This window comes from Oryctolagus cuniculus, chromosome 3, assembly GCF_051225735.1.
Source record: "Oryctolagus cuniculus isolate XC-2025 breed Fujian yellow rabbit chromosome 3, ASM5122573v1, whole genome shotgun sequence".
NCBI lineage: Eukaryota > Metazoa > Chordata > Mammalia > Lagomorpha > Leporidae > Oryctolagus > Oryctolagus cuniculus.
The window spans coordinates 79,225,417-79,240,000 of record NC_142869.1 but is presented as its reverse complement, the minus strand read 5'-3'; the positions used below and the strand labels follow the sequence as shown (position 1 = coordinate 79,240,000).

Below are 14,584 nucleotides of genomic sequence, written 5' to 3'. Positions count from 1 at the left end.
TACTTTAAATGAAACTTTTAGGGTTTTTGGGGTTCCTATTGTTAAATGTCTTCCTTTACTATCTATTTTTACTTTAGCATATGGTTCAAAGTAATAAAGAATTGGGGGGGAGGGTTAACTTGGCTCACTTGGTTAATCTAACTCTGCCTACGGTGCCGGCATCCCTTATGGGCGCCGGTTCTAGTCCCGGCTGCTCCTCTTCCAGTCCAGCTCTCTGCAGTGGTCCTGGAAGGCAGTGGAGGATGGGCCAAGTGCTTGGGCCCTGCCCCGGCATGGGAGACCAGGAGGAAGCACCTGGCTCCTGGCTTCCCATCTGCGCAGTTCCGGCCTTAGCGGCCATTTGGGGGATGAACCAATGGAAGAAAGACCTTTCTCTTTGTCTCTCTCTCTCTCTCACTGTCTATAACTCTACCTGTCAAAAAAATAAAGAACAGGCCAGCACTGCGGCTCAATAGGCTAATCCTTCACCTGCGGCGCCGGCACACTGGGTTCTAGTCCCAGTTGGGGCGCCAGATTCTGTCCTGGTTGCTCCTCTTCCAATCCAGCTCTCTCCTGTGGCCCGGGAGTGCAGTGGAGGATGGCCCAAGTGCTTGGGCCCTGCACCCGCATGGGAGACCAGGAGAAGCACCTGGCTCCTGGCTCTGGATCCGCGCGGTGCGCAGGCTGCAGCGTGCTGGCTGCGGCGGCCATTGGAGGGTGAGCCAACGGAAAAGGAAGACCTTTCTCTCTGTCTCTCTCTCACTGTCCACTCTGCCTGTAAAAAATAAATTAAAAAAAAAAAAGAATTGTTTTAAATTTGGGATATTATTACTTTTGGAAATGTAACACTTTGATAATCTGCATAGTGTTATAAAATATTGGTATTTGCTAATAAAATATTTCTTAGTCTTAATTTTAAACAAAAGACCTAGAAAAATATACTTAAAAGATATATTATAAACACTGCCAAATAATGAAAGCTTAGATAAGACTAATTTATACTTATATGAAGGTAACAGATTATACTTTTAAATTTTGTTTGTAGTCCTTGGTGTTTGAGGGTCAGCTAGAAAGTAATGCCTGGATTTTATGCCATCTTTATAATAGGCTTTGTTCCTTGGTGACTTAATAAGACAACAGAACCTTACGTGTATTTGCCTTGAAGAAGAAAATTATAGTTTCTGAAAGTTTATCTTACTGTATAGCGAATTGTAACAACAAAGACATTGTTTTTCCTTTTTATTTTTTGCAATATATATTTTAATATGTTTTATTTCTGTGAAAACAAACTGAAACATTGCTTTTCTCTTTGCAGTCTATTTCGTTAGTGAAGACATAGATAACAAAATGGCATCTTCTCTAGATTTGTTTTCTTTTTGGAAATGACATATTTTAATGAAATGTCAATATTTAAATTTGTTATCTTAAACCAGATTGCTGTTTCAATGTAATGTTAACTGTTTTATAAAGTTAAAAAATTAAATAATTGACCTTTACTTAAATGATCAGTTTGACTTATTTAGCAATATTAGCTAATGGCTTTGTCACTAGTAAACGAAGTAGTATTTTGAGCACATCTGTGTAATGTGGGTTACTGATGATGGTGGGCACTGCTACTATTTTTCTGAGGGGTATCACCATAGAAATTACAAAGTTCAGTTACCAGGTCCTTAGCATTTAAGAGCCCTGATACTAGCCGTGGTAATGAACTTCGTTTCTTTCCTTAGCACAAACACTCAGAATTTTCCAAACTTTTTGACAAAAAACTTCCATTCCACCCTCCCCGAGTTGAGCTTGTCAGGCATTTCTTAAACACTTTCACTGAATAGACATTCTTCTAAAAACATTAGGTATAGACAGTATTTCACCAGAATTTTAAAACAAAATGCAATTTACTTTTTTGATACTTTAAAAATAATTGATGTAATTGAACATCCATTTTTACAGATTAAATAGTTTTATGAGTAACACTTCAGTGTGACTATAGTGTGGTGGTTTGTACTGCTCACCCAATGCTCCAGATCTCTTAGGATGATGTAAATTAATGAATAATGTACACTCATAATGTATAAGTGCTTTTATTTATACAGTAAACATGTTTCCATGTATTTTTGAGAATTTTTTAATAAACATTCAAATAGCTTGCTGTAAAGTTTTGTATCAAACAAAATCTGTTACATATGATGAGATGCTTCAGTTCAAATAACAGTGCAGTAATTCACCTATATCTAAAAGACTGCCAAATGATTAAATGTCAGGTATTGCACTTCTATTTTGAGTGGTAATTTACACATTTGAAATTACATCAAGGGGAAATCAATACTACAAGAATCATTATTTGGTCCACTTTAAATTAAATTTGAAAAACTGTGCTCATTTGATCTATTTAAGCATGCATCCAGGAAAAATAATAACAGAAAATGTGGTCAGGTTAGATGTTTATTCCCAGAAAAGGCATGTATCCTAGGAGAAAGTAGAACTTACTAATGTAAAGTCTATGCAGTTGAAAAATAACAAAAATCAATTATAATTATTTCTTTAAAATATACAAATTAAGTTTAGTTGTAATCTTATGGCATTATTAAGCTACACAAGTAAAATAAATACTATTTATCATAAATGTGCTTCTCTTTGTCCTTTCATGTTTGACAAACTCATAAATGTTCTGTTGTCTCCTATATCTTTATAACAATTTTCTGGAATATTAATAGGAATAAATTGTTGAAATCTGTTAAATTGAATCTATTGGAGGAAATCCAAGCTTATGTCTTTCCTTAAAATTTAAAGTGCAACCACAGGTGTTTTATTATTTTGATATTTGGATTAAAATATCCAAACTTTTGGATTTAATTCAGTTACATAGTGAATTAATCACTTTCCAATAAATGTACAATGAGTTTATGCATAATATGAGATGATTTAAATTAAAAATATTTGGAACTTCTGTTTATGGCGATGAGTGAAGACAAAATTTTAAATGAATGTTGTCCAAATGACTCATCTTCTTTAATAAATTCATAATGTTACAGAAGTCATATATTAAATTAAATCTTATGTGTAATTGAAATATTGATCACAAAAGTAGTTTCCAACAAATCAGTGGAAAACTTATGAAATGTTTCTCTTTGACTATCAGCTTATTGTTTGAATGCTGCGAAATATGTGCTTTTAATTGTTTCCTGCTGTCTTTTCTACTTGCTTTTAAAAATACATTTTTCTTTTGTACACAGAAAAGAACCTTATATAATTAACATTCCTTTTATCCAAGTAGCTTGGTAATAGGCAGCTTTGTGTATTATTTTGCAAGCATTCAAAATTCAGGTGTGCTTCTATACATCTGAATATGTAGTAAGTAGACATTAGCAACACTTCTACATCACTGTCACTATGATGTGTTATACAGTTAGAGAATGAATAGGGTTTTCGCTTGTGTACTAGTTATATTTTCAGATGTGCTGCTTCTGAAACATGAGATGGTGACAATTTGGAGAGCTTACAGGGTATAGGAAGAATTGGCCTAGATAATTATTTAATAGCCATGTTTAGAGATACATATGCCGGTAATGTTAGTTTCCAATTCTGATACATTGTTGGGGGGGGGATTCCAGCCTTTCCTTTAAGCATAAAAATATAAATATGTACAGAATCATGCATATAGTTGTTTTCAGTTTGACTGTATTATTTAATCACACTTTATTTTGCTATAATTACTAAAATTTCAAAGGATAACCTGAACAGTGCTGGTCTGAATATTCTAAAGACATACTAATTAAAGATCCAATTTTTTTGAAAATTATAGGTCATTGGAAAATGATATTAGGATTTACCGAACTTAGAGGCATGTTTAATTTCCCAAGCTATCTAAATGTAATATCTTCAAATTTATCTTATTGCAAGGGATAATGACTTTGTATGGCAACTTTAAAAATATTTGATCTTTTCATACTTTGAGTCTCATATTCTGATCAGTCACAATTACAGATACCCTGAAATGTTTTCGCCTATGTTTATATTTTTTTTGCATTTCATTTGCCATGTGAAATATCCTCTTGCTTCATTAAATCTTAAAAATTAAGGATAAGGAATACAAGTCACTAAATAGAATAAACTTCCCTTAGCTTAGTACATACCACTTTATGACCAACAACTTTTATTTAAAACTTTTCTTTGGAGGTTGGTTTTTTAACCTTAACTAATAGAGAAGCAACTAGGGGAGGAAATAATAAAATGTGAAACAGGCAAAATAACATTATCTGGATATTTTCATTTCTTTTTAGGAAAACTGAATCAAGTTTACATAAAAATTCCTTGAAATATAAGTCAAAGCCTGTTCATTTTTAGACATTTTAGGTAATGAATAAATGTTTCAGCTAATTACTATTGTGGTCTTGACAGGCAATGATAAGTGAAATATTTTTGTTCCTTTAATTTTAGATTTAATGCTTTTTACCACTCAGTCCATCTTACTAGTGTTCTTATGGAACTCAAAAAAGAGTAGCACTGTTACAGTTATGTGATTTCATGAAATACATCAGCACCACCATGCCTTTATCTAGTACTAGACCTAGTAAAATGTTGGAAATAGTTGGCTTCTCTAGTAAAAGTAGCCTATCTAACTAATGAGATTTACTTTCTTTTTCCCCAAAATAATTTCTTTTACAAATTGTTGAGTTTTTCATGTATAAATAGATCAGAAATTATATGCTTCACTCTTAAATTATGTATATATACTATATTTTCAATACAACTTGTACACTTCATTTAGCTACCAAAAATTTGCAACCATTTTTACATGAAATTTACATTTTTGTTATTTACAGTTATTTGTAGGTTATTGCAAAACTAGTTGTGCATGTAGATTACACTGTCAATGCAACATACCAATCTTTGAAGAAAATATTTGCTAAAAATAAATATTTCTGCACAGAATATTTCAAAAGCATCATGATTTCATGCTACATTATGTGCATAAAGACTAGGAAGTAGTATGTTTTGGTAGATTGTTTCACTTAGTTTAAAGCATTCCAAGATACTACTCAACAAGATGCGGGTGAGCTTTTTTATACCAAGTAACTGAAATTTTCAAGTGATTACACACATTCTTTTTTGGAATATATTATTCTTTAACTGATAGACATTCTAATACAATGCATTTTTCCATTAAAATAAAATGCAAATTTCTGCTAAAAATAGGTAATGTACCTTTAATTGAGATCAGCAGATTCCTAGGAGATAACTATGAACTTCTCAGTCTTTTATTTCTTTAACATTTGGAAGAAGGATGCTACATCATGTCTGTTCTATTGTAATTATAGGGGCATTCAGGATGTATGTGGAGGAGGTTATTAGATTGCTGATCTTTGAATTTTATTCCTAAATAAGGGTAAAAATAGTGTGAAATTTTGCTGTGTACTCAAACATTTGTATGTGAGTAATGCAAAAAAAAATATTGTTTAGATGATAATGTTGTCATTCTTTCACATTTAAAAACAACACTAATAACTGTTTGAGGAGACAGATATGTTTACCCTGATTGACATTATGCATCTTATACATGTGTAGAAACATTGTTTGGTGCCTCATAAATAAGTTCAACTTTTATGTGCCAGTTAAAAATGAAAAAATAAAAAGAACTAAAATGCACACAGAGGAAGTACAAAGGGTATTATAGATTAAACCCAGAGTGCTTGAAAACCACAGATGTACCAAATCGCTTCATGTTTTTTTAAATGTAAATTAACTTATGGAAGTCATAGATGTCATACTATAATTTAGGAGCTCATCAAATTTTTGACATTAACTTTTTAAGAACAGGCATGTTAATATCGCCTTCTCATAATAATATTGGGAGTGCTTTTGTAATAAATTTTGATATTATCATTTAAAGTTGGATTATGATTGGCAGAACAATAAAATTGGTCAGTTGATTAAGTGGTTCTTTGTTCTTAACATATTTCTATAGATGTTTTATTCTTCTATTTGTAATAATAATATGTTAATTTCAAATAACTTCTTGTTAGTCATCTCTCAAAACCTCCATTTAAAAAGTGTCTACATATAAGCCAATGATAATTTCTTGCAGTTAATTATTAATAATTGATGCCTTTCTGTGAATTTTCTATATTGGACATTAAAGTAAGGTGTACATGTGACACAAGGATATGAGATGAATTATTTTAAACTTGGGCACTGATAGATCACAGTATCTAATACTTTATAAAGCATTTAAAGCACTTGTAGTTTTCAAAACATTAATATCACTTCATTATAAGATAGGTAGAACCACAAAAACGTATCTTTAAATGAGAGCACTTGAGAAGTGAGAGGAGAGGGAAACTACTGCATACCTAGAAAACAATTGCAATACAAATATATAATTTTCTGGATAAAGGTAGTATTTGACAGATAAAGAAATGATGTAGCAGAGAAAGCACGCCCAACACTGATGGCCTACAGGTCTGAGCAGCTAGCTCTTTGGGAACTGTGTGAAAATCACTTTAAAGACTTGTTGAAGTGTAAACGTGGTGAGTTTGGTTTAGAGGAAAGTGCAATGGGAATTTTTTATAAGATGTTTAGTGGTGCTACTATATTACCACCATATGTCCACTGTCATACTGATGCTAAAGTCACATGATGATCTCACAATTTATACTATGGTTTACAAAAACACTTCCATAAATATATCAGGGATTCCTCAACACGCTTCTTCATGGTAAATGAGATGTTTCCTCCATTTTTGCAGTTTTGGGTTCCAGGGCTCACAGAAGGTTTGTGCAAGAGTAAGTGGGGAAGATAGTATTTGAATGCAGGTTTTCCCCATGGAGGCCCTTGCCATTTCCAACATTCCACACGGAGCTTAGGCCATCTAGGACCTGTGTGATTTATCTGTGCAATGAGAGAGTGGGGCTTGGTGCCTGACAAGAACCATTACAACCTTAAAGTTCAATTTGTTGTAAAAATAGTGTACTTATCTTTGAAATTGTACTTTTAAAATGTTTTTCAACTATCCATCTGGGGCTCATGATGTCATGGATATAAGGAGGAACTTCCTCAGTGAACCAGCCTTTATAGAATACATGCTAATAGTACTGAATTTGTCAGATCATCTTTGCATATGTGGCATTAACATTGATTCAGAGTAGAAGTTTGTAAGGATGAGAGTCATATCCTCACTATTATTATTATTGTAAATAGTAAATATCTCTTTAAGGCTGTATACCTGGAAGTGCATAATACAATTAGTAGAGCTAAAACAATAGTTACAATTAGGTCTTTTGGAATCAAAAATTTCAATTCTGGTAACAATTATTTAGTTGGAGACATAGCACACTGTACAAAAACTAAATTGTGGAAAATTAGTTTCCTGATTGTTTTTAATGTCATCTCCTGAATGGGAAACAATTAGCATTTTTTGAGCACCTATTATGTGCGAGGCACTTTACTATAATTTATTTCTTCCTCAAGCATCTGTGTGGCAGGAACCATTATCTGAGTTTTACAGACTCCAGGAAATGACTCAGGGAGGTTAATTCACCACATGGTTATTAGTGAAAGAATTCATGTTGGGATGAAGTTAGTCTGACTACAGAGTCTATGCTTGTTTTTCCAAACTGATGATTCTCAGGCTTTTAACAAGTATAAAGATCACCTGGAGCAGGGCTTGTTAAAAGATGATCACTGGGTTCCATCCCCAAAGTTTCTGAAGTAGTAGATGTGAGATAGAACCCAATAAAAAGCATTTCTAAGTTCCCAGGCATTACTAACACTCTTAGTGTGAAAACTACACTTTGAGGATCACTGTTCTTCATTATCTTGTCTTCCAAGTGCCTCTTTCAACTCACATGGTAGAGATATTTATTTTACTTCAAAATTTGATTAGAAACTTAGTAACATTTGAATTTTTGATAATTTATGAAGATTTTGATTTGTAGTAAGAAATTTACTTATATACATTGATCCTATATTTTGATTTTCACCATGAACAAGTAATATTTAGACTATTAATTTATAAATTACTCAATATTATAAGTCATTTCTAACAGTGAATCCATCTACTGAATTTCATTAATTTAATCGTGGAAAATACTTATGGGGTTGATACTGTTTTTAATTATTTTAGATATCCTAATGGGGTGATACATTTTATCCTTTGTATTATATATGATGGGATTTTTAGAATCACATTTGGATATTTTTTTTCTTCTAGGCATTTTGGAACCATTGCTAAAGGTCAGCCTACAAAAGTACCTTGTATGCAACTCTTAATCATACATATTAAAGCTGACCAAATGCCACTGTATTTTGGCTTACTTTTCATGTTTCCTAACTAGAACAATAAGGACATTCAGCTCTTATGACCAACCCTTTACAATAGACTTAAAAAATTGGATTGCTTCAAACCTGTCTGCTGCCTTCCCATGTTTGCTGAATTAGTTATTTAATTTAAAAATCCTGCAAGGACACTGCTTCAGTGTTTTTCATTCCTGGTTTCCTCATCAACTAATTAAAGTATGATGCTACCCTATGGAATAAAATGATAGATTTAAGTTCCAGCTTTCTGCTCAGCAACTAATAACAGCAGGAAATCATCTAATCTAAAAGATAATCAATTTTAGATAGTATTTTATTTAGCCTGGGGATAACACTAGTTTCATGCAGAAAGCAAAAGGTGTTAATGTTTAGTGATGCTATTTATCTAGAAGGAAAGCATTGTCTATACTGTTATTACAATTGGCTGTTGCAGTTAGACATGGTCTTCAGTAGGATCCCAAAATTGAGGTGTCAAACTGTATGCTACAGCCAATAGGGAGGTTGATGGTCCTTTGAGGCATTAAATCTTTCTTTGGATGGGGCAAAAAGATTAATTTTGTGCATCAAGATTGTTTCTTTCATCTCTTAAGTGAGTTTAACTGTTGAGTCTTCTGACATTTATGCCTTGCTAACCACCTATTTATATTGTTCAGGGTCTCTTTAAGCCAAAACCCTGTAGGAAATGACTTTTTTTAATCCTCTCCAAGGTTCTGAGACTTAGAATTTTTAATATCAAGCAATTATGTCAAGGCATTAAGAAGAAACTAAATTTGTGTTATACCTTCGATTTTAAAAACTGGATGCCTATATACCATCCCTTACCTTCTCATTGCTTCATGCTCAGCTTTTTTTATAGAAGTGTAACTATAAGCTTAGTGTGGAAGGCTATAACTTTATGTGTGTCACAAAAATTGTTAGAACTGAAGCAGTCACAAATCAATGAGATCTCAATTCCTCACCTGCCAAATATCTCTGCCTACAAATGTAGTCTTTGGTGGATTTTCTCTGAATGAGGAGCTTAGACAGACAATAATTTTGAAATTTGTTGTAGCTACAAAAAGGTGCCCCAATACAGAAAAAAAAATCCTTTAATCATCTTCTGAATTAGCCACTTATGTAACTCTCCCCTGGTAGGCACCCATTATATATGTGTTGAACAAAAGAATAAAAACATCAGTCATTAAAGTTGTGCCTACAAAACACCAAATGGTTTGAGAAACTGGTCATGACTATTAAACTTCATTGGACTGGCCAGCCATTTTGTCATACTTGATCACTTATGGTTTTCAAAATTAAGCAGAGATAGGATCATATTCATGCCTACAGATTGGCTGCCACATGAATTATCAATTTGTGTGACCATTTATAAATATATAGGGAGCAATTTATGGTCATTTAAATCACATTTTCAGTAGTGCAAAAATTTTTGCAAACTTATGTTTGCATTTGAAGCAAATTAACAGATTAGTGTGAAAGGGAAGGAAAAGTCAAGTTGACAGATTATGTTTTCCTAAAGGGACAGAAATTAATGATGAACACAGATATAATGTTTCTTTAAAACTATATGTCAATGTGAGAGTAGTTAATGATGCAGAAACTTTGAACAATTCAAAATTTTTCATCAAAAAGTAAAGAATTATTATAGTTCAAACCATAATAATTTTTAAATTGTACTTAAACTGAAAGTACAAATTTTTGACTAGAAACTTGACTGATCAGAATCTTAACTTGTAATTTTTCCTTTACTTTGAATTTATGAGATACCTATATCCTCCATCTAATAATTGAAGATATTAAAATAAATTCCATTGTATGTTCTGATATTTTTGGTTCAATATACATCCAATTCATATTTTATAGATTTGTACTTAACCTTTGATTAGCAAAAGTGTTTGAACTACCAAACAAAATTGAAATTTCACTGTGGTGTGTGCATTTCCTTTCTAGGCAATGTAAATGAATTATTTTTCCACAACTGGCATTCAAAACCAACTGAACAGTATTTACTTAGTGGAAATTAGTTTTGCCATTCAAATCACCTGAAGTGGCACATTCTTTGAAAAGTGTGTGTCCACCATTTTGATCAAGTTCAGGATTGCTCTAAACTATGAACCAGAAGAAAGCTGTTGATATCAATTTGTACCAGCCACACTTTAGCAGTTCTTAAGGAGACTTCCCTTCCAAAAAAAAAAAAAAAAGTACAATTAGAGAAACTTGCTTTGTTTTTAAGCCTTGAAGAGAGTGTGTGAGTGAAAATATTGTAGACTGTGATACAATTATTGGTATGATTTTTAAATAGAATGACTTTCATTCTCATTAATGTTGGTTTGCATTCATGCTTAGAAAAAGAATTTCTCCCTAAATAATGAGAGGTCTTCAAAACATCCATGGAAAATTCACATTATCTTTTAAACTTGCTGAAGCTCCCAACTATGAAAGATTGTTGAGCTAAGAATAATCGAGACAGAAGAGAACTCCCTACCTTCTCTCTCTGGTTGTTTGAAAGTCATCTAGAGATTCACAAAGACAAAAGGTCTTTCTAGCCTCCTTCCTCCAGTTTCTCTCTTAGGACAGTACATAAATTCTCTTTTACAATTCTTGCGTATCAGTTCTCAGAATGCACACTCTGAGAGACATTGGAAGAAAACTTTACTCCTTGCAACAGATTTCTCACCCTAGGAAGCCTATGACTGCTTTCAATTTTATTCTGTCACTTGTCTAAAATGCATTGTATTTTATTGAAGATCTTATAAGTCAGGATACTAAGACCCTGCCTTGAGTTACTTTTGAACTGAGATTTCTCCCACATGACGTGTACTACATGAGTTAATAAAATTGCTAGTTATTCTCTTATTAATCTGTCTTTTGCTGCAGAGGTCTACGAATTTATGATGGTTGAGTAAAATTTGTGTTTTCTCCCCTTCAGTTTTTTTGCAGATGGCCTCCTTTACTGAGCAAGATTTACAACTCTCAAACATTGTACTTTTTAATTGTAATGTGGATGAATGAATGTAAATAACCATAAACATCTCAATAGAGGAGGATATCTATTTTCAGAAGTGACTACATTCCTTTTATCCCCCCTGAAGCTTCCATGAGTGGAAGATCATTGAGTAGCCTCCAGGAACAGTTTTATCCCTTGGTTTCTCATTTGCTTGGAAGGCATTTTCATAACAAAGTACTGGTTTAGTAAAAGCAATAAATAGGAGTCTCCATGCAAGAGAAATTGGAGTTTCCTAACATGCACATGATTTAAAAAATAAAAATAAAAAATAAGGTGCCTTGAGGTGCTGGCAGTTTTAACATTTGGAACCAAAAGTTCTTATATATATTTACATACTAACTGCTCAGTGTTACCATACAAGCTTCAATTTAGGAAAATATACAGTACTTTTGCATATAATGGTACCTTGTGAGCCCCTGAGTCAAGTAGAGAGGATTTAAATACAAAAAGGAAAACAGCCATTAAAAGCACTTACATTGTATGTGGAGTTAATAGTACAAAATGATTATTTCCCCGGAAGACCCGGATCGGAAACATGCCTATGAAGACCCAAGATTCCTACAGTGCTTAGGGATGAATCTGGTAAAGATGGATGCCTAACAGGATGAAGGAAAGTTTTTCTTTGCCGCAGGTGCAGCTCTAGAGAGAGGTCACCATCTTGTTTTAAACGTGAAGTCAAGTTGTCTTCTGAAGCTGTGTTCAGATGCATGCCTCTTGAGAGGGATTCTTTGGATTTAAGTTTAGATTTTTCAAGGTCTAGAAATTCAGGACACTGAAAGAAAGAAAACACGTTTTTATAATTCACACTGACAGTCATCTAGAATTACAGTCGTAAAATCTAAGTGTCTTTTCTTTCCTTATTAATTGTATCTGGTTTAGTGGCATCAGCCATCATTTCCCCTCTAAAACAGATCAAGCCATTGGAGGTCTGGCTGTCAATTTAGAAAATACTATATAATCATTCCAGGAACTTTAATTTTACCCTGAAGCCAGATCAAAATTATTTGGGTGTATATGTGGGAGAGAGAGAGAGAGAGATGAAGAGGGATAGGGAGAAATTTCCCATCTACTGATTCGCTCGCTAAATGCTTGCCACAACTAGGGCCAAGTTGGGTTTTCTATCTCCCATGTAGGTGACAGTGAACAGATTAGTTGAGCAATCAATTGCTGGCCCCCAGGATGGGGCGGTACATTAGCAGGAATGTGGGTCTGGAACTGGAACTCAGCCACTACAATATGGCTTTGAGTGTCCCAAACAGTGTCTTAGCCACTAGCCAAATACCCACTCCAAAGATCAGATTTTGAAAAATATGATTTCACTTTAAGTTTTCCCAATGAGATTTAATTCAAAGTCTAAGACAAAAAGTTATGGCAAATGTGGTCAATTGTAGGTATGAGTAGGAAACAAGAAAAAAAGAAGTGAAATAATCACCCATCAGTGTCAGATAATATTACCTAAACCTACTTGTGGGGAGCAACCCAGACTAGACTAAGTTACTGGAATTAAGACTTATTCTATGCATCTGCTCTCCCACAATATGGCGCTGGGAGAGGAGAAAACAGCTTCTACGCAGCTGCCTCCAGTTCAACCAATAAACTGTAGGATCTGCTCCTGATTGGAGGAGAGCAGCGTACTCGGCGTGTGGGTAGCAGAGTATGGACTGGTGGAGAGGACTATAAAGGAGGAGAGAGACGGCATGCACCAGGAACATCTAAGGGGAACACCTGTGCAGCCCCCGAGAGAGCCGGCCGGCGGTGTGCCGCTCCCCTGCGGAAGTGGGGAATGTGGCAGGGGGAACCGCCCTTCCACGGAGGTGGAAGGGACAGTAGCCAACCCGGGAAGGACCAGCAGCCAACCCGGGAAGAACCAGCAGCAAACCCGGGAAGGGCAGAGCAGACGAAAGAACAGCGCAGGGTCCTGTGTCGTTCCTCCACGAAGACGGGGAGCGACACTACTGAAAACAAAGAACAAACTATGCCATGTGTACATTTTCCAGCCATTCAAAACTTGTTAAGTTACTTTCAAGTTTCCTCTGTTGGAAATGGTGCATTCTTTTTCTCCTGGCATATTACTTCTGTTGTTAATGTAGTTTATTTCCCAGAACATTTGCACTGAATTCCCAAGCATCTAAAATGGTTTTGCAAGATTGTTTTCATTGTGCATGGGTCCAATCTGGCATAATCTTAATTCTCAAGATTGAATTCCAAGGGGGTTACACTCCCTATATTTAACATAGTTCACAAGGTCCTCTTGAAAGATTTCAGAGGCAAGGTAGAGGACACTTTATGTTCCAGGGGAGAACATCTAGAGATAAGTGATGGGTGAGGCACAGATGACATTACTAGTCTGATGGCGCTTGAACCTCAAATCTCAGCTGGCTGGATGCTATTTCTCCTTCCTTTCCATGTGGAGGCCCCAACCAATCTTTTTCACTGAAGAAAATATCAGGGAAATTTCTGAGCTTTTAAATATCTACAGCTTATACATTTAAGTAGAGTGGTAAAGAAAAAAATTATAGGGTGTTTAGTGCAGAGGTTAAGATGTCCTTGGGATACCTGTGTCCATTATTAGGGTGCCTGGGTTTGAGTCCCAGCTGTACTCCCAATTCCAGCTTCCTGCTAATGTGCATGCTGGGAGGCAGCAGGGGATAACACAGGTGACAGGGTCCACACCAGGCATGTGGGAGATCCAGATTGAACTGCAGGTTCCGGGCTTCAAGCTTGCCCAGTCCTGGCTGCTGTAGGTATTTGGGGAGTAGACCAGTGGATAATAGATCTCTCCAGATCTATCTTTCTGACTTCAAATGAATAAAAAATAAAAAAGAAAAATATCATTTCATTTAAAAATGGTAGTGTTTATCATTCTTCCTGGTTCATTGTTCTCAAACTTTAAATGAGTGTAAGAATCAGTTAGTGAGGAACTAATTCAAAATGTAGTTTATAAGGTTTATTTCCAGAAATTCTGAGTGGAAACAGAGAAGGGCATGAGAATCTGTATTTTCCATAGCACCCTGGGTGATTCAGATCCAGGTGGTCCCTTGAAACATACTTTGAGAGATGCCCTTAGTTGTACAATATCTACACTTACTTGTGAGGACGGGCTGAAACTTCGGTCAGTCTTGATAGATGCTCCAGGATGACTGGTTCGCATCAGGCGAAGGATGGGTCTCTGATACTCTGCTCCTGCAGTTACCATACTGTAGGCTGGGGGGACCACCGTGGTTTGTTTCTGCAGTAACTGTAAGATGGTCTGGATGTCAGCTGTCATTTGGGATTCAAGTCTGCAGGATG

The 14,584-nt window shown here is 34.9% G+C and overlaps 2 protein-coding genes across 6 annotated transcripts in view; one reads left to right on the top strand and one right to left on the bottom strand.

Moving 5' to 3' along the window:
• GCA (grancalcin) overlaps positions 1–1,481 on the top strand; it is a 23,079-nt gene extending 21,598 nt beyond the window's left edge. For all 3 annotated transcript variants that reach the window (XM_089329114.1, XM_002712224.6, XM_089329113.1), the window contains one exon: positions 1–1,481. This exon is cut by the window's left edge and continues 90 nt beyond it. The gene's annotated coding sequence lies outside the window, so the exon portion shown is untranslated.
• Positions 104–14,584, bottom strand: part of KCNH7 (potassium voltage-gated channel subfamily H member 7) — a 512,838-nt gene continuing 498,357 nt past the window's right edge. For all 3 annotated transcript variants that reach the window (XM_051848592.3, XM_051848593.3, XM_002712225.6), the window contains 2 exons: positions 14,382–14,574; positions 104–12,065 (listed from right to left, as the gene is read on the bottom strand). In XM_051848592.3, coding sequence (XP_051704552.2) covers positions 11,799–12,065; positions 14,382–14,574 — 460 coding nt within the window. In that variant the 3' untranslated portion in view covers positions 104–11,798. The remainder of the gene's footprint in view (positions 12,066–14,381; positions 14,575–14,584) is intronic.